General features: G+C 22.9%; 1 protein-coding gene and 2 long non-coding RNA genes across 3 annotated transcripts; 1 reads left to right on the top strand and 2 right to left on the bottom strand.

Moving 5' to 3' along the window:
- Positions 1–295: 295 nt before the first annotated feature.
- LOC126907334 (uncharacterized histidine-rich protein DDB_G0274557-like) lies at positions 296–3647 on the bottom strand. The gene is made up of 3 exons (XM_050688530.1): positions 3499–3647; positions 2620–2684; positions 296–870 (listed from the first exon to the last, which is right to left on the bottom strand). The coding sequence occupies exons 1-3, from the start codon at positions 3508–3510 to the stop codon at positions 669–671; spliced, it is 279 nt and encodes a 92-aa protein (XP_050544487.1). The 5' UTR covers positions 3511–3647; the 3' UTR covers positions 296–668.
- Positions 3648–10279: 6632 nt separating this feature from the next.
- Positions 10280–19255, bottom strand: LOC126907175 (uncharacterized). Its single transcript, XR_007704438.1, has 3 exons — positions 19045–19255; positions 11350–11414; positions 10280–10532 (listed from the first exon to the last, which is right to left on the bottom strand). It is a non-coding gene; the product is annotated as an uncharacterized LOC126907175 (long non-coding RNA).
- Positions 14039–16460, top strand: LOC126907176 (uncharacterized). The gene is made up of 3 exons (XR_007704439.1): positions 14039–14210; positions 14600–14689; positions 15932–16460. It is a non-coding gene; the product is annotated as an uncharacterized LOC126907176 (long non-coding RNA).
- Positions 19256–20976: the final 1721 nt, after the last annotated feature.

The following is a 20976-nucleotide window of genomic DNA, read 5'->3' as shown; positions in this document are numbered from 1 at the left end:
GACATAAGGGATGGTTATAAAAAATATTTTATAATTGATATATAAAAATATATATGTAACAACTAACAACAGCCAAAAAAATTTTACAATAAAATTATTATTTTAAAAGAAATGAAGTGGTTAGCATTAAACGAATGGCTCTGTACAGTTGAAGAAATTGAAAAAACTACTAAGAAATATTTTAGTGATATATCTCAGAGAAAAAAAAAAATAATTGAAAACGTCTAATTTTGATTATACAGAATCGTATTGAAGTGTTTTATGATAGATGTGTTAAATCATTAGCTATGCTAGGTCCCAATTGTTATGTTTTTTTTTTATTAATAATTTATTACTTATACACAAATTATATAATAGTTATTAAAAAGCTTGAACAATTATGACTATTAAATTTATTATAAAAGCTTATTTATTTGTCATAATATAAATTAATCATTAGAGGAAATAAATGTTTCAATAAAAACAAAATTTAGCTTATTTTTATGAGAAAAATTAATATGATAATACAATGATTTCTCAAATCAATGAATTTACATAAAATAAAAGTAACTGTAAAAAATTAAAAACTTGTTTAAATAAAGTAAGAATTATAATTAAAAATAGGGCTTGAAGGGTTTGATACAGATATTAACATTTAAAAATGTTAATTAAATGCACAAAATTAATTATTAGTACCAGCCATGGCTATCATAATGGTCATCATGGTGGTAGTGGTCATGATGGTCGTCATGGTGGTAGTGGTCATGATGATCGTCATGATGGTAATGATCGTACGACTTGATGTACACTGGTTTATGAATATACACGGGTTCTTTGATATAAACTGGTTCCTTATGAACGTGATATGGTACATGAATTATATGATGTTCACTAAAAAAAAATTAAATTAAATTAAAATGTTCAACAAAATTATAAAAAATAATTTAAAAACTTTTTGATCAGTGATGTTAATTTTTATATCAAACTGACATTACTTCAATCACTCAAAAATTTAAAAAAAATGTTATTTACTAAACGTGAAGAAATATTAGTGTAATAGGTAAAATTATTTCTTTATGTATGCATATGGCATTAGTATGATAATATTAAAATATTTGTTAGGTTTTTTTTAGTTGTTAAGCTAAGAAGTTATTGTTTTTACCATGATAATCATTGATGATGATTGTGTCTGTCTAAACATTTTCAGCTTTGTTGACCAATATTTTAACAATAGGAGAAAATTATAAATTTTTTTTTAGATTTTTAAATTTCAAAAACTTATTAAAAATATTAAGATCTCGATGAAACTTTTACTGATAATAATACAAAGAAAAATCATTATTTATAAATATATTTTTGAAAATCTTTAAATACAAAAAAGGTTTGATCTCAGTGATAAACTCGATTAGAAATATTTTATTAAGTTTTTAAAATGTTTCAAAATAGTCGCACTCAATTTCTTTTCGATATTTTCTACAAAATTACACAGATTTTTTTAATGATAATTAATTGTTATTAAAGTGGGCATTAGCGCTCATGTACTCGACCATATTGTGCACATTAATGAAAATTACTGTCCGATTTTAATTAATATTAGAGTAAATTATGACGAATTTCCACTAGGTTGTATCTCGATTATATTGGGGATTTAAACCTAAAAGTTGATGAAACAGTGTAAATGAATTACATCAACAACCACATTGACAGTCGGGGTAATTCTCTATATGTATACACATAATAAATTAAGGAGTGTTACTTAATTTGAAAACTTAAAAATTTTTAAGATTCTCTTAAAAAAACAATTTAACTTATTAATGTAAAATGGCACCAAAATAATACCCGTACGAGCAACAATTTTTCTAAGTTTATTTAATTTCTTTTTTAATTAAAAAAAATGTCCAAGTGGTCCAACTTAAGCAAATAGTTGCAACTATGTGTTATTTATAATTGACATAATTGAATTTTTTAATTATAATTAAATAAATAAATCTGAACATTCTTTTTTGTGAAATTTACAGTTTATTGGAAATTATTAAAAGTCGCCTCTTGTATTAAAATATATAAAAATATTAACACGTTGATGGACAGTTAATGATATGGCATTTTACAAACACTGATTTTATGAGATGTATGGGGTCAGAAAAACTTCCTCTTTCATAAGAAATTATTGAAAATATTACTGCTATATCAGTAATGACATTTTTAGAATAGTTTAGAATATTTTTAGAATAGTCAAATTTTAATATTACTGCTATAACAGTAATATATGATTTTGTCCATCAACGTGATAAGTGATTGAAATATTGTTGAACATAAGATTTCTTCGAAAGAAATAATAATTATGAATTCTTTTTTTTTTTTGGGGTTAAGTAAATAGTATTTAACAATCAATGGTCAATAAGCAGTCAACCACATTATATAATTGCACATTGTGTTCCTTATACGATACTAATTTAGAATACACTGGTAGAAATAGGGAAGTTAGGGTTCAAAAATTCAAAAAAATTGTTTATTAGTTATGTTATACAAAAACATACTTTAGGGCTAAGAAAAATATTAAAATACATCATTAATCCTTCAAATTTTATTTAACTATTTCTGCTTATAAAAAATACTAAATCATAAAATTATAATACTTACTGTTTTTTACCCCAAAAAGTAGGGGATGCTGTGGCTACAGAAATAATTACCAAAAGAATTGCCACCTTTAAAAATAAATTTATACTTTATTAAAGACAATAAAAATTTGAGTAAACACAATAATTACTTATTTAAACATTTTTATTTGTACGACAAAACTATTATACTTATAACATACTTAATTCATTTTTAAAATTTTAGATTTTAGTAAAAAAGATAATGTAATAATAAAATTTAATTTTTTTAAAATATTATTTAATATATTTAATGATAAAAAATTAAAGAATTATTTTTTTAACAGCCAAAAATATTATAAACATTATAATAATATTACGCGTTACGGCATTTCACACAAATAAACATTATAAAAATTTACTGAATGAATTGAACGAATTGAAAGTTCAAAAAAAAATAGAAAAATATACATCGACCAATACTATATAGATTAAATGAAATTTGATGGATAATTGATAATATGATTATATTATAAAAAAGTTAAAAAAAAAAAATGTTTCTTTCAGGAATACAGTTTTTTACCACTAAATTGTAACTAATAATTAACAATATATTTATAAATAGTCGACTTAATTGAAATAAATATTTTTTGATATTTATAATATATATACATAAAAAATTAACTGAAAATATAAAAAGAGTATATACAAATAAAACATAGATTAATTATTATAATAAGTTGATAGTTATTTAAAAAAGTTATATACTTAATAATTTACAATAAATGAAAAAATTGAAGTAAAATTAAATATTTAGTTTAAGTCAAATGATTATCATTAATTTGTACTTATTAAACGTATAGTTTAAGGTTGTTATAATAAGCTTAAAATTTAAATGATTGATAACATTAAGTATTTTACTTACGGATGTTTTCATTTTATGTTTTTTCTATTGATTTATGAACGTATTATTCTATTTTTTCAATCACACTGATTAATGTGTTGTCCTAAGAAGAGTATTTATATAGCATGCAAAATATATTTCTCATATTATGATTGACCGGGAGGCAATGGTTGTTTTTGAATTATTAAGGAGGAGTTTATATAATTCGTTGGAAGGGTTGACCCACCAAATCCAGCAAAAACTATATAGAGAATTATGCAACTGAATAACTTGGCAACTTTCTGTGCACACGTCAATAGAGTGGTCAATGAATCACACATATGAAACAAATTTAGTGTAAGGTACCTATTAAGAAAGAATCTGTCGGACAAATGATATTAAAATTGTTCGATTCTTTTGATTTACATTAAATTTAGAAATAATGCAGATTAAAAAGACTTATACAGTTTAAGGTGAATAAAATAAAATGATTCATTGATTACATATGTTACGTTAGTCAGACAGGAGTTAGGACGTTTTTGTAAAAAAATCAATTATAAAAAAAATGACCCATACAATATTATATTTTTTAAAACTGTGTCAAAATTAATTTTTGAAGATATTAATATTATTGTTAATGTCTTCTTCTGTTTCCTCGACTTAATCCTAACCACTTGGGTTCGGCGACACTTATCCTAAATTTCCACTTGACACGATCTCACACATCATCTACGCTCATATCAGCCGTCTTCATATCGTATTCAATAATTAATATTATTACTAATATGTTATTATAATTTTGGAACAAGTAAGTTTCAACAATTTATTTTGAAAATAAATATATTTTTAAATTATAATTTGCAGTAAACTTCTATGTAGAATACCTAGGATCTTAATTTTTATGGATTTCCAGAATACATACATTTTCGTTTTTAAAGCCCGAATTAAGGAATGCGCAGGTAGACGGAGCTTCTCTACTAAATTTTGTTTTCTTTTACGTTCCTGTTCTGTGTTTTATAGTATAATAAATCTCCATATTTTAATAATTATAAGTTATTAAACAAATATACAATTTTATGATAAATTGTTCATTGTCAGCTATATTTAAAATTTTTTTGTATTAATGAAATTTATGAAAATAAATCCTGTAGGTTTAGGCAATAAGCGTAGAAAACATATTGAAAGTATTATTTCTCAAGATATTCAGTTAAAATACACTACTATGCCTGTGTTTTTTAATTATATTTTTCAATAGTTACGCACTGTGAAAAATTATAAATCTGTACATAATCTTTATCCCACTTAATATGCTTACTATTTCATTAGAAGCTCAGGTATCATTATGTTTTCAAATTATGCTTTTATTTATATGATTATGAAAGTATACGGAAAAGTACAGCAATTACAGATTGAGAACACTAATTTATAGTATGTTACAACCGAATGAGCTTATATGGTTATTATAAATGTGTAACTTACGACAGAAAATTAGAAGATATTTATTTAGTAAAGTAACTTTGAACTAATATATATTTTATAAATCCAATAGAATTCCCAAATATTATCTTGAAAATCTTTAATTTTGGAAATTTGATTAGTTAATGTTAAAAGAAACATTCTGTATAATATAAAATTACCTCAGACAGTCTGATTTGTTACTAAACAATTAAAATACCTATTTTATGCCGATTTTTTCAAGAATATAGTGAATACATTTTTTAATTACCATATTTGATACATTTTTTTTTTAAAGAAATAACATTTCAATCAATTTTTTAGAAAATAATGTATTTATTGTAAAAGCTATGTTTCGATGCATAGCTTAGAATATATTGATTAATCAATACTTAATAGTAAAATTTTACTATGATAAATTTTTTTTACATCTATCTACATAAATATTCCGATTTGACTGGATTAATATCGCTAAACGATAAATCAATAGATCATATATCTTTTCACGTATCTAATTAAAACTTGACGGCCGGTCACTGGAAACCATCTAAAACATACAGTGATGTTGACGAACATGTTTTTTTAAACCTGCGTATTTGAAACGTAACAACCCTAAAAACAAGAGGTACCGTATAGGATAAGAAACCGCGACCCAAGTCATCGTAGTTATTCCTTACCATTAGGTCATTGTGCACTTGTGGTTCAAATTTCAATACACTACCATAAAGGTTGATAATGTGATAAGCCAATGAGGGAAACGGTGTACCGTGTCAAGCTATCAGCGTTTCAATTCAAAAAATTACACTCAAACCCAATCATAATAATTATAAAAGTTAAAAACGATTGATTTTGATTTTTTCAATTTCAATTTTATAATTAAGGAGGTTTATTTTATTATGTTAATATCATAAAAATTTTTTAAATTTATTTTGTTTTTATATATATATTTTATAAATTTAAATAACTATTTTCGAGCGAGATGAAAAAGGCATTATAAATACAGAGAGCTAATTAGATATTTATGACATTGCTGTCACAGTCACGGATTGTTTATTATCAATTATGACTATCAATAGATATACTTTCTGTATTGTCAGTTAGTGTGAATTTATAAACTCACAACAATGTACCTTACTACCATTGATAATAACAATGCTGTGTACCTGCTAATATCGATGTCATAAAAAACCAATTAGCTACCTGTATTTGTAAACCCTTGTGTATTATACATGTATATTAACTCAAAAATTTGAAACTTTAAATGTTTATATCTAATAAACAAATAAAGTTTTATTAAAAATTCAAATTCCATTTACTATTAAATTAAAAACTCAAACATTTTATTAAATTCAAAATATGTGTTCCCATTTAAAAAAACAAAGTTGACACCCTTACCAAGCATAAGGAATGAACTTAAAAAGTATTACATAGTTAATAATTCAAGAATAATGTGTAACTAAAGATAGTAATAAAAAAAAAATGTTTAATTATTATTATTCTGTAAGTAATTGAGTGGGTTATGATAAAAAAATCACTCTATACATTGTATCATAATATTATTTTTATAACGTTATTTTTTTTAATTGCTAAAATAATAATCTTCCAAAAAGTTTCCATAGTGAAATAATTCTATAAACAAATACATTGTTCAACTTTTGCTGATTAGGAGTAAATGATTAGGTTTTAATGTTTAAAACTTCACTAATTTCCTATAATTCTTGTTCTTCGTGCAGCGTAGTTGTATAGAATACATATAACTACTAACTTTTTTTGATGAATCTATGTAGCTTTGGGCGTTTGACCAAATGCACTGACCTGTATAACTTAGGACAGCTCTCCAACGTGAAGTAATCTCGTGTATTTAAAACTGCCTTGAGGTTTTATTACAAAACAGTAACTTGAAATAGTGTACTATTATTCTTCAATATAAATTAAAACATGCGTTGAGTATATTCTATTTTATTTTTATATTTTTCTTTTCACAAAAACTGGTTTTTAGAGTCTGGTGAAAATTTAAATACGTTTGGTGATGTAACCGCGACATATTAAGTAATGATGAAAAATGAACTGTGTGATTTAATGTTTTATGAAATTAATGCATTAAAGATTTTTCCCAAGTGTATATATATATATACACACATTTAAAGCTAATTAAAGACTAAGAAAATCGCCGAATGCACAAGAGCACCAGTACATTTTTATAGATTTCTTTTTTAATCTATTCACATTAAGTAGCCGTAAACACATTGTTTTTCGAAGTAAAAAGTTATATCTTAGTATCCAAAGATCAAAAATAGCTCTTAATTTGAAATTTCAATGGCAAAACAGTATACTTACCATTTCTGCAGTTAATTTATCTATTAGGAATTCTTATTATCAGTTAATATTGTTTAACTTAGGTAGTACAGAGAATGACTATGTTAAACGAGAAATAATAAATATTAAAAACATTTTTATTATTTTATGATGTTTTCTTCCTTTATATATATAAAATATGAAACTTTTTATAATTTGAAATCAAAAATAAAGTTTCGAAAGTAAAACAATAATTCATTAAACGTTTTATAGGTTTTAGTCTTTCCTAAAACAATACAATATGGACTTGTTCTTTTTCTTTAATTAATAATTCATATATCAAATTATTCTTCATTAATTATAACACTGTAAGAAATAATTTAAAAATTATTAAGTATCCGTGTAATAATTTAAATACACATGTAACGTTTATTTACAAAAAGTGAATTATTGACATAAAGTATCGAAAATTCCTACATAAATATGAACAAATTTAAATAAATTGAATAAATAAATACAATTTAAATGAATAGTATTATTTGAGTATTGAATTTTATTTTTAGGTGTATTATGGCGAAATTTCCAAGAAAAACTCCTTAAAAGAAGATAGAACTTTAAAATACCTTTATTTTGATACAACAAGGAGGATGTAAGAACATTTTTTTTGTTAAGCTCCCAGTATAAAATTCTAAATAAGCCACTCAATGGTAGTACAAATTTTTAATATATATCTCTCAAAATAAAGTATAAATAAATTGATCAAAATTATCTTTAAATAATTAATTAAAAATAAAATAAAATAACTTTTTATTTGAATAATTAAATTACAGTAACATTACTTTAAAAATAGTTTCATTCAAGTTTCACTCAACATTGATACTATAGAAATCATATAATATTTTAGTAGGTAAAAGAGTTATAATTCACTATAAATAATTTGTTTATAATACAGTATTCTTACACCAACTTAAATTGTTTAATATCTCTTTTTAATAAAAACCAATTTTTTTTTTTTCAATTGTATTTTTTTCCATTTTGGTTTAGTAGATGACCATCTTATTTAAAAATTATTATTGCTTCATGTAACAAGGAATCATTAACATAATTTAATTCTTGATTATTATACAACTCTTGAACACTTACTTTATAGTCATATACATTTTTTTAATTGCAAAATTTAAAAAAAAATCTTTATTTTAATTCATTATTAATAATAACAATAATCAAAATACAATAACTAAATACTATTTCAATAAAATAGTATTATATTATATAATAATATTTTCTATATCTATTTTTTTAAATTAGCTACTCGATATCTTTTAAAATAATAATTATATTAAGAAAATTCTTTTTAGTATATTTTATTTTTATATAATTATTTATATAAAATTATTATTTATTTATCGAATATTAACTATTGTTTAATTCATCCTTTATACGTTATTAGAGTGATAACTTAATATTTTTGTTAATAATAACATACATATATAACCAACTAATGAATTTAAAATTAATCTAATTAAGAAAAAAATTGGTCGATATAAACTTTTGATCCATTATTTCAGAAGTTACATAATTTTATATAATTTTCTTAACATAGCACTTATTTTAAGAGAAATCGAGTGCTAGTATTTTAAAAAATTACCCTGTACTTTTTTTAGCTTCGATGCGAAGCTGAGAAGGTATTGGTTTTACTAAGATGTGTTTTTTTTTGTGTCTGTTACCACTTTTTCTCAGCTTTCACCGAACCGATTTCTTTCAATGATACGTCAAAAGATCACAAATCGTATCTAGTTGAAGACATTACCCTCAAAAATTGAAAAAAAATCCCTCGTTCCCCGTAAATGGGGGAAACCTCCAAAAAAATTACAAATTTAAAAATCGCTAATTTTCAAAATTTTTTCAATTTTTTTTATTAAAAACTACCATAACTTTTTTAAAAATAAACATATCAATATAATTCTTTTTTATATAGATGCATGATATCATTACCTTTCATTTGGTATATTTTTTTGTTATATCTGATCCTTTAACTGTCCACAGGGGGGATTTAAAATGACAACTTTTTTACAAAAAATTAACTTTTTCATCTTAACTTTTGAAAATGTTTCGGAAGGTCTGACACTTTTATATATATCTTAAATTAAAGCTAATGTAATGTACTTTAATTTGAAAAAAAAAAATTTCGGACTTTATTTTATCTTCATGGTGAAAATGGCTACCGAATGCTATTATTGTGTGAAAATTCTCGATTTTATTTTTTACATTTTTAACTTTATAATGCTATGACATATTGAAAAGTGTATGGATCAACATTATTTTTTTATGAGAAATAATATTTTTTAATAATCCCTTTTTCATTCTACATACTTTATCTTAATTAGGATATTAATAATGAACTAGCAGATAATGTAGCTTTTGGAATAGTCCACCAATTTTTTAAAATTAAACACTATCTAAAGATTTGCATCGAAGCGTTTTTTTTTGATAGTGATTTTAATCACTGTCAGATATCATTATACTTGATCCAACTATGCCACGTCACCACTGTGCCGCGACCCCCCTGTGCTGGGTTTTTTTTATTTAAGGGGAGAAAACGTTATGAATTATGTTATAATTATATTTGAAATAATTACAACGTTTAAAATGAAATTTTTTGTCAAAACGTAATCAAAAAACGAAAAATAAAAACCAAAATATGTAATAATTGTAATATATTGTTAAAAATTATAGATTTTATAATATAAAATAATTTTTTTTAAAAGACAAATAAAAATTTTATATTAAAAAAAATTTATTATAGAAAATAGTAACCGTTTGTCCATATTCAAAACTGTTTATGGCAGTACTATATTTCGTAATTGTGTTTTATATTTATTATGTTCTAGTAATTATATTTCGAATCATTTTGAAACGTAAAAATTTTAAAATAATAAACTAAAAAATTGAATTACGTTTTAATATTAAAAACGTAAAACATAAAAATTGTACTACGTTTAAATGTCCAATTTGAACATTACATTCAATTATAAGACAATGTTATAATTTATTTAAACATTAAACAAAAAAATATTGTTAATCCGACTTTTGTATTTAATATTCTCAAAACTTAACAAGTCATACTAAATTTAAAAATAATTGTAGTCGTTTTTTTGCTATGGAGTTACTTTCTTATTGAGAAATTTCAGTACCAATAACTGTGGTAACGGTGAATTACTTTTTTTGCTCGATACTTTTTGAATTTTGGTTTATATTTGACTATAGGTTTGTGATGGTGATGAATATGATGAATATAAAACGGTATATGAATAATGTGCTTTTCGCTGTAACATAAACATTTTATTACAATTAAAATTTTTAATTTTAAAAGTTTTAGTTGTTATAAACGATTTTATAAACAACTTTTAGGTACAGTTACAACCAATGGCTTAATTTTGGATCATACGTTATTTCGATAGAGACCCCTAACTAAGAATAGATATCGTAAAAATATAATTTTTGCCACTTATAAAATTTTCTCAAATTGAACTGTTACTGTGTAACAGTTTGAATCACAATTGTTGTATTTAATAAATATAATGAAATATTCACCTGTTACTCTGTCATATGTTTTTTAAAGTTCTAAAAAAAATTTTTTTTCGCTTCAAAAATTTGAATGTAATTGTGTGGTGTGAATTTTATTAGTTTGGTGTTTAATTCGTGGCAATTAAGAGACGATAAACTTTTAAAAAAATCGTGTGTTTCATTTGTGAAAACTGTTTTGAGTCTTTTTTTTCGCCTCTGGGCCCATCCCAAACGTATATCGTCACAATAATGAATCAAAAGTAATATTTTTGCTTAAAAAATTACACCACCACGTATAATTGCAGCACTAGTTTAATGTATAAAACCCACATTTATTTTTGGGATAGTCTCACTTTAAATCCAAACACAAAAATTTTAAGCATTATCAAGTGTTTTAAACAATATAGAACGTTGATTCAGTATGTCAAGAAATAATTATAGCTCATAACTAGATGATTTTTTGAAAATAAATGTTTTACATTATTTTAAAATATCCCCCCTCCTTAAAACATACAGCAAGTGCTCTGATTTCTGAACAATACTAATTTATCCAAAGAAATTTTTTTCATTTCTTACCGGGTTGTATAAGTTGAGGACAAAGAAATAGCAAACACACATAACAACGCCGTAATCCCAAGAATCTGTAAAAAATTAACAACAAGTTGACTAAATGCTTTTAAATATTATTGTACATAATAAGTTGTAATAAAACGTAATATAATCAAACATGATGTGAAAAATCATATTTCCTATAAAACGATGTGAACGATTTTATTTTTCTTATAAAAACGTAATAACATCGTATTTTTGTTTGTTGGTGGAATGATGAAGTTTAAAAGCGTAGAAAATCAATTTTAGATTCTCGATGAGGAAATCTACAGTTGAAGTTAGATAACATCTATGTAGTTTTATTTCAAAAATTACTAAGCATTAACCCATCGTAGAACAATATTATGGCAACTAGTACAAAAAGCGAAGCAGAAAAAAATCTGTAACATGAGATAGTACATGCAACATAATACATGACTACACATCACGAATCAATAATTTTTTATTCTCTAATTTATATTATTTGTGTTCTGTTCACGTACTAAGTAAATAAATACGTTATGCATCGCGCGTCTCGTATTATGCCATGAAAACATAGTATTATTTTGTCAACTAGTTTTTGAAGCGAATCCAACATACTAGTAGTTGATATTATAATTATTACTTCAAATTCTTAACAAATACTATTTCTATAACTTTTGTAATATTTCTATTGCTAGTATAAAAATAACTCAACAACGGTAATTAAAATAACATGGGGTAAAAGTGCGCACTTTTTTTTTATTGCGTATAACTCGTAATATTTGGTAGTTATAGACAATTTTTTATGCTAGACAAACTATTACAAAATATAAATTACAAATTAATAGTAAGATTAGAACTCTATTTAATGAGTAATTAATTGAAACAAAATGAAAAATAAAAACGTACTCTAATCTCACTAATAGAGTAAAAGTCCAGTTATCATCTAGTAAGTTTTAACGAGCAAATAAGTAACTGTTTAACAAAGTATTTTTTAATCAAATGATAAACACAAAGTTTAATGAATTTAGTAATTTTGCAATTAAAAATTTATGTTTAATTATAATGAGTGAAAAAACAGTTAGGAATAAATAGAAATAAATTGTTTTTCAAAAAAAAAAAAACAAAAATATTCAATAAATAAGTCAATTATGAAATAATTGGAGTATAAATTATTAAATTAACAATATTAATTATTATTACTTATAAATCAAATTTAATAAAGAAATGTATAAACCGCATTTATTTCAAAATAAGTAAAAAATGTATTATTTTAGAGCTACGTTGGACTTTTACCCCTAATCAATTTTTTTCTTTTTTATTAGAAAAAAATTTATATTTCACTAAATAATTAAATTATAAAATATATCCTATTATTTTGAATTAATGAATATTTTTATTATATTAGCAATAATAAAATAAATTTTGGAGTCACTGGCGGAAACGGTTTGGGAGTTTAGCTGTTTGAAATATTTCTTCAGCCCTCAAAGTTTAGAAAATTATAAAGAGCGTTTTATAAGTAAGGTAAAGGGTTTTCATTCTTCGTAACAATTGACCTGATTCCTTAATTTATGAACATTTTATGTTTATTGCATTATAAATACGTATTTTAGTGTGGGAGGATATTTTATAATTATGTCATAAACCTTCCTAACATTTTATTTTATTTTAGCCAATGTCTAGAATGTTTATAAGAAAATGCGTTTGACGCAAGCACTAAAAGGGGCTTGAGTTCATTGGTGTTTTCACGGGGATGAAGTGATATAGGAGATAAAGCACTCATTATGAACAAATATATATATAGTAAAGGTGATTTAGTAACAGGTAATAAAAAAAATGTCTTATGTATATCTCCACCCAAGACAAAACCCTGATAATACCATTGCTTTAGTTCTTTGTATATTTTTTAATTTAAAATTATATTATCAACCAATAAGTGAAATTATATTTAACCAGTCAAAAAAGTTTTTTTTATTACTGTTACGTATTGATGATAATTGATATGATTGTATAAATCGGTAGTGGAAATTGTCATCTACGCGCGAGTGTGGACACAGGCACGAAAATCATGAACAACTATATTATTTCTCAATAAATACTTATGTTCTTTTAAACTAAACACAAAATTTACTTAGTTTTTATTAAGACATTTTATTAAGAATATAACACCTGTTGGAGTGGCAATAAATGAACAGAAGTTATTATTGGTTGAGTTCGTAAAACTTATCAAATCTGATTCTAGAAGACATTATAAGGAATGCGATAAGTTCACAAATAAATATTTTATAATTTCATTTGATAATTTTTGAATAAATGGTGATGCTACAAAAAAAAAAGCCACCAAAATTTATTTTAATATTTAATTAATAAAAATGTAGTTTTCGACCTCTCCTGTTATTGTTTTACCTTTATGTGCTTATAAAATATTATTTATAGGTATTTAATGATTTACAAGAACATAAAGATTAAAAACTAATTAATCTAATTAAAGTAATTTTGAATAATTCTAATGGCGGACATGATACTTATAAAATACTTTAATACGGATATAATGATCATATATATCGATTATGTAACAGAGTTAACTGTGGTTAAATATTTAATTGAGCTTTTTAATTATTAAAATTTTATTTCTTTCTCTATTTTTTAAACTCTCATTAATATTTATTCGTTTTAATATTCATTATAATATTACAATGTTATATTACTCGTACGTTTACATCTAATATTTTTTAACTTTCAAGTAAAATTCAGCCTTAACTAGATTTGCATTCAATCTCTTAAATAATTTCAAAATAATAGATCAAGTTAGTGATGTATAAAGCGCTGTCAAAGCTTTAGCTAAATGGTATTTGACTTTGTCACTAGTAAGAGAAAGTTTTAATTAAAATAATAATAATAAAAATTAAAAAATTCCTTAGGCTCCCCATTGATAAATTCTGTTATTTCAATGGGTTACTCTATTACTACTTACAGTTCATAAAATTTAATTAATTTTTGTATCGATTGAATTATTGTTTTTTAATAAATAATTACTAGTAAGTGAAATATAATTCTACATACAACTATATTTAGTTTAAATACTAATACTTGATTGACTTATTAATATTCGTAAAATTATACTCAACACGTTATTTTTATTGCTTTATATAAAGTTATTAATGATATGTTTCAAAACTAGGTTAGTTGTTAGTAGATCCTTTTTATTTTTTTTTATTACGACTAAAACTTGTTTTTTATTAAAATTTGAACACAGATGATTCAGAAAATTGTGATAAAATGAAAGTTTATGGAGAACAATGAAGTTGTTATAATGGCTGTTTTATAAAATTAATAGATCTGTCAGGTAAATGTTTATAATAACAATGTTATTTGATCCAAAAAGTAATGTATACTAATTTATAATTAAAAAAAAATAATACGAGTGAAGAAAAAGTATGTGTGTATTTTACTAGCTTAAAAAACTTAAAATTGTAATAAAATAAATAGTCAAAAACTTATAAGGGTGTCAAATGTATATTTTTTAATAGCAACATACATTTTTAATTAGCTTATAAAATAGAAATTGATCCAATTAAAATTAATTAATCTAATTAAAATATTGACTAGAATTAATGTGCGATTGCTGTTATTTTTTTCATTTGACATTTTTCGAAAGCATTATTTTTTGCGTGTTAAAATAATAATAATTACCGATCTATTGGTCTAAAAATTGTTATTACTTAGACATTTTTTTTAATTATATCATTTCCTATTTTATAGACAAGATCAATATATATGTTTTTATTTGAAAAAATAAGGTGATATGCTTTTTAAGGAACCTAAAAAATATTTAATCGCTCATAAACTGAGAAATAAATAATACCTAACAAAATAAATATTCTCAAAATTATTCTTTTAAAAGAAATGAAGTGATCAATAATAAATCAATTATTCTGTATATATAGATATAAGAAATGTGCTTCGTCGAAGAATAGACGTTAGAAAAGCAAATATACTGATGATAAAAAAATGTAGTTTAATAACTCCCATTAAAATATCACTGTGTAAATCCGGTTAATGTTATTTTGATGAAACTATATATAAAATAGAAAGCATCAGATTTCAAATGGTGATATTCTACTTAGAAATTGTAAAAGTTTTCCAAACATCTATTATAAAACAATCAAATTTTGCTATTTTGATTTTATAAAATATCATAATAATATTTACAATGTAAGTAGTTATGTTGAAAATCATAGTACGGAAATTGACTATCCAGATTCTATATGATCATATTTTATTGTTTCTTATTTGAGATATTTTTCTCCTGTAATATTTTTAAAATATCAAATTTTATTTATTAGTTTGCAGTCGATATACTAACTTAAAGAGTTAGAATTGAGAAAGCTTTGTGTGTTTGTATTAATTTATTTTTAAGAACTCTAGTATTTTTCATTTAGTATTAACAACAATATATACATCAAATTTTTTTAAACTTTTTAGAAGAATAAGTCATACAATATCAAATTGCGTCTATGTATTAAGTATTCTTTATAATTATATATACTTTATCATTTTAATTTTTTTTGTATTTTCTCATTTTTAGACTACAAATGATGTATGATGTGTGTGATTTTTTAATTTTTAAAGCAATGGATAAGAAAATGGGCTAAGGATATAAGATATTTCAAGTATTTTTTCTTAAATAAAAATTTTGGAATAGATAGCCAAGTTAATTGAAATAATTAACTAAAGTTAACGTAAGTTAAATAGATACAATACTGATAAGTCAAAACTTAAGAGTTAATAAATTATAAATTAAACAAATTAAGTTAAAAGCTTAAGTGAAAAAAATTATAATTTCGAATTCAGCTAAAATAAAGCTTTTTAATTTCTAAATCAGTTTGTGAATCAAGTGAAATATTTCTTCTGACTGATTTCCAAATTTTTAAACAGAAATAGTATGACTGGAGGCTTAACTCACATATGGGTATTTTTGAATACGCGTGTTCAAAAATTACTCCCTGCCCTCGTTTATAAAAATTCAATAGTGTTATATTTGTTGTTATATAAATATACTATTTAGGGCGGGGGAAGTCAATTTAGCTTAGCTTCATTCTGGCACCTATCATAAATATTTGCAATCAATTTTTCATTATAAAAAAAAATTGTGCTTATACACTCTCACACAACTTCTTATTTAAGCTATTGAGAATTAGAGAATTTTTCAAATTAGAAAATAAGTGAGTAGGCTTAATAATAATATGAAATTAATATTATTATTATATGAGTTGATATATTATTCAATGTTGTCCATGTTTAATATAATTATTTAATAAACTTATTTATTGTTAACAAACTTATTTAATATAATATTTTTTAATCAAGGTACATAAATCACAGATTTTAGTAATTATTTTATAATTTTCATTTTAAACCACGTATGGAGCCAAAATATTTTATAACATTATTAATTTTAGCATTATTTATTTAATGGATGAACTTCAGACAGTCAAAAAATACTAAAGTATTCTAAGTATATAAAAAATATGAAAGTGTACAAGGTAGTGTGCATATATCTTTTTCAACTGTATTTTTATTGTGTGACATGTCATGATTTATTTGTTATGAACCACTTAATTGATAAAAAATAAATAGAACTTTTTTTATTTTGTTTTAATATTAAAAGTATTTTTTTATTCATCCCTTATAACTTATAAGGATGGCAACTTTATTTTTTTCGGATGTTATTAACATTTTAATGTGATTGTTGTAGATGAGACGTTGGTAATGTTTTTTATGACTACTTTTTACGCTTAGATATAAAAATGTTAATAACTTCTGAAATACTGGTCTAAAAATTGTTATCGATCAGTCATTTTCCTAATTAGATCATTATATATTTTTCAAGCTTGTTCATTATGTGCATTGTTATTTGAAAAAATAAAATTGATATTCTTATATTATGTAAGGGATCATTATTAAAAATACTTTAAATTAATAAATTGAAAAAAATTTGTACCTAAAAGAAAAAAAAAATTCTTATATTATTTTTATTTGTTGATTAATTAATGAAAAATTTATGATAAATGAATCACCTTGGATTATTAATATTTTGATATAATGAAAAATAATTAATAGAAGTCATATAAAAAAACTGTTTTAAATAAAAAATCATGTTTGATATTGTTAAAACTGTTGAAAAATGTATAAAAAATACTACACATTTATCAAAAAATGGCGCAATCAAGGAAAAGAGTAAAATGCCAAATGGTATTATTTCTTAGTTTTCATATGAAATTATGTCTAACAGATATATTAAAAAGGAGTATAGATGAAAATAATACGGAATTTTTATTTTCGATTTTTTTGCGCAATGTGCAAAATGTGTATAAAATGAGTAACTAAAAATTTTCTGTTGCTAACAAATAAACTAATCAAATACGCGGTTCAAGTGTGACTTTATCTTGTATGTTTCAATTCAAAATAAATTTTGAATAATTGATTTTAAAAGCTACAATTTCTTTAATTGAATAATTTAAATAGTTGTTATTTATACTTGATTGTTGTTCATTTTATTGTGTATTGTTAGTTTTAAAAAATGTTAATTAAATAATAGTTCAATAATCATTCATCATGTATTTTACATTCATTAAGCATTAAAACTTTTAAATGTACATGAATCTATATTAATTTAATAAAGTAAACATTTTCACAAAGACTATAAGGATATTTTATTATTTCGTGTTTGACATCTAAAAGTATTATACATAGTGTTTATTTTATCATGAACCACTATTATTAATTAATAAAATTAAAATAATATTGATATTTTTTTTTTTTTGGTTTCTTTGAGTTTTAATTTATTTAGTTTATTAATCATAAAGTATTTTTGATATTTATCTCTTATATCTTATAAAAGTGTCAACTTAATTTTTTAAAATAATAATTTACGTAATTAACAAACTTATAAATTAGATAATGATTTAATTAAGAAAATGACTGATCGATTACAATTTTTGGACCAGTATTTCGGATGTTATTAACATTTACATACTTAGGCGGAAAAAGGAGTGCAGTCAGAAAGTGTTTATTGATAAAAATAACACACTGGCACCTCATCTACGACAATTACTTTAAATTGTTAATTAATTAAGAATTTATTAACTTCTGAAATGTAAAATATGAAGTAATTATTATTGACATGTAATTTTCTTAACTATATTATTATCTAAATAACCTAGTATAATATGTATATTATCATTTGAAAAAATAAGGTTTTCATCTTTATAAGAGTAACACTTATAAGTGATAAACATAAAAAATACTTTAAAATTGATAAATTGTAAAAAACTGTATTTAAAAGAAATCAAATAAAAAATTCTCAACATTATTTTAATTTGTTTTATTAATTAAGTAGTTCAGAACTAATTAATCACCTTGTATAAAACATAACACACAAATAAATATTTAACGAAAGAAGAAATTTATATGTAATTGACTGATAAAGTGAGAAAAGTATATAATTAAAAGAAAAGAAATAATTATCAATATATTTATGAATTATTTTGATTAAATTAATTAATGTTAAAAGAATTGCTCTGTATATTCCAAAATGTTTAACTATTTTCAACATTCTAAACCTTTATTTTACTATACACCTTTTATTATAGAAGTTTTTTTAATATGAAAACATAATTAGAAAACTTGTTTACTTACTTTTATCTTAACCATATTTAAAGTCCGAAATGGGAGATAAAAGTATACACATGAAAAAAAGTCTTAAAACTGAGACTAATCAAGTTGTATGCGGTGACAAGAGGATATTGATCCGATGCGAAAGAAAATAAAATGTGTTGTGTATGTTCATAAGGATTTTTATTATATGTTTCCCGCCATACCAAAGATTTCACTTGAGGTTCTGACAGCGCCTTACTATAGTTTTTCCTTCCGATGCACACAAAAAAGTGGAAGTGGCGTATTCAGACTAAAATATAAATTTAGTACTACTAAGTAACCTCTATATTCTCGTCTATCCGGTTGGTAGCTGTTCTTCTTCAATAATTGACATAGTTGTTTAATTTATATATATACCAATATATACGAATAATATAAATGTCTATTTACGTGTATTTTTAGTAGCTTCAATAATTCTTTTGTATGAAAAATTGAATCTAAAATTTCTAAAAGTATTATTTTTATTTTCTACTAAAAAATATTAAGTAGCTTATAATAAATAGATAGATTTTTAATTTGTCTTAATTAAATTTTTCCATCAATTTTTAAAAAATTGTTAAATAAATATAAAATAAAAATTATTATCATGTACCATAATGAACAGTGTTATCAATTGACCATTTTTTTTCGTTTATTAGTCGTATCATTATGTTCATTTTTAGATTATAGGTGTTAGCGCGAGTCACACTATAATATTGTATTTTATCTTTGTTTAGCTGGTCAGCAATGTATCTTTTATTATAAATCTAGTCAGTGTACGTTCCACCGCTGAACCATCAGCGACGCGCTCTAATATTAATCTAAGTCATACTTGTATTTAAATATTGTCATTTAAGTTAATTATAAATAAAATTACGGAGCAAATATTTTGTAAGTTATATTTATAGTTTGTTAAGTTTCATATTTATTACATTAATCAAACAAATTAAAAAATATCATACAAATAAATTTAAGTGAGCGTTCGATTTATTAACGATTAATAATCCCGCTTCATCAACAATAGGTTTATTTACTCTTGTGGAATATCTTTTATGCTCAATAAAAGAATAAAATATAAATAAAGAATAAAAAGAACAGATTTTCATAATAACGCTCATTAAAAAAAAAAAAAGTGACAATAGACACACACAAAAAAAAACTCATCATAGTAAAATTAAAACTTTTTCAGCTTTACATGGAGGCTAAAAAAAAACTATATGGTTTAACATGAAACTTGCATTTTTTTGCGTGAATACAATACTTAAATGAATTATACCAAAATAATATTTATTAAAGTAACTAAATTTATTATAATTTATGCTTAATTAACATGTTTGTCATATTGTGAGTCAAATACTAATTAAAGTATTTAAAGTGTTGTGAAAATGAATAATAAACCACCATTTCCTAGGTTAATAATTTATTAATTTTTATCACAAACTAAATTGTAGGAACTCAAAAAATAATCATAAATATATAAGAATAGTAAGTATATATATATACTTACATATATTTTTAAAATGTTAAAGGCAATAGAGCATAGATTCTGGTGAATGTTTCAAAACATTTTTTTTTTTAATTATTAAAAGTATTGATTATTATTCAATCAAATTTACTTTATTTAAAATAAAATATGTGCAGTTATGTATGCAAGGTGATCTATTTATCATAACTCCCTCAAATACTTATAAAATAAAGATATTTTTTATGCTTTTTTTAGTAATATATTGCTTGATTTATCAATTATTAAGTACAATTATCAAGTTTTTTGGATCATCCCTTATCAGGAGTGAAAAAATCCCGTTTTTTAAGCCTAAGACGTCAAAGTTTTTAAAGTTTTATCTAAAATAACCTAAAAACCTACTGGGTTATTACGTGGTAGCCACACATAGTTTTACGAGATTTTTAAAAAAAAAAAAATTGGCTTCAATAACA

The sequence above is a fragment of the Daktulosphaira vitifoliae genome, unplaced genomic scaffold (genome assembly GCF_025091365.1).
Source record: "Daktulosphaira vitifoliae isolate Bord-2020 unplaced genomic scaffold, ASM2509136v1 Scaffold_5, whole genome shotgun sequence".
NCBI lineage: Eukaryota > Metazoa > Arthropoda > Insecta > Hemiptera > Phylloxeridae > Daktulosphaira > Daktulosphaira vitifoliae.
Note: the sequence above shows the minus strand (reverse complement) of the source record. Positions and strands in the feature narration are given on the sequence as shown.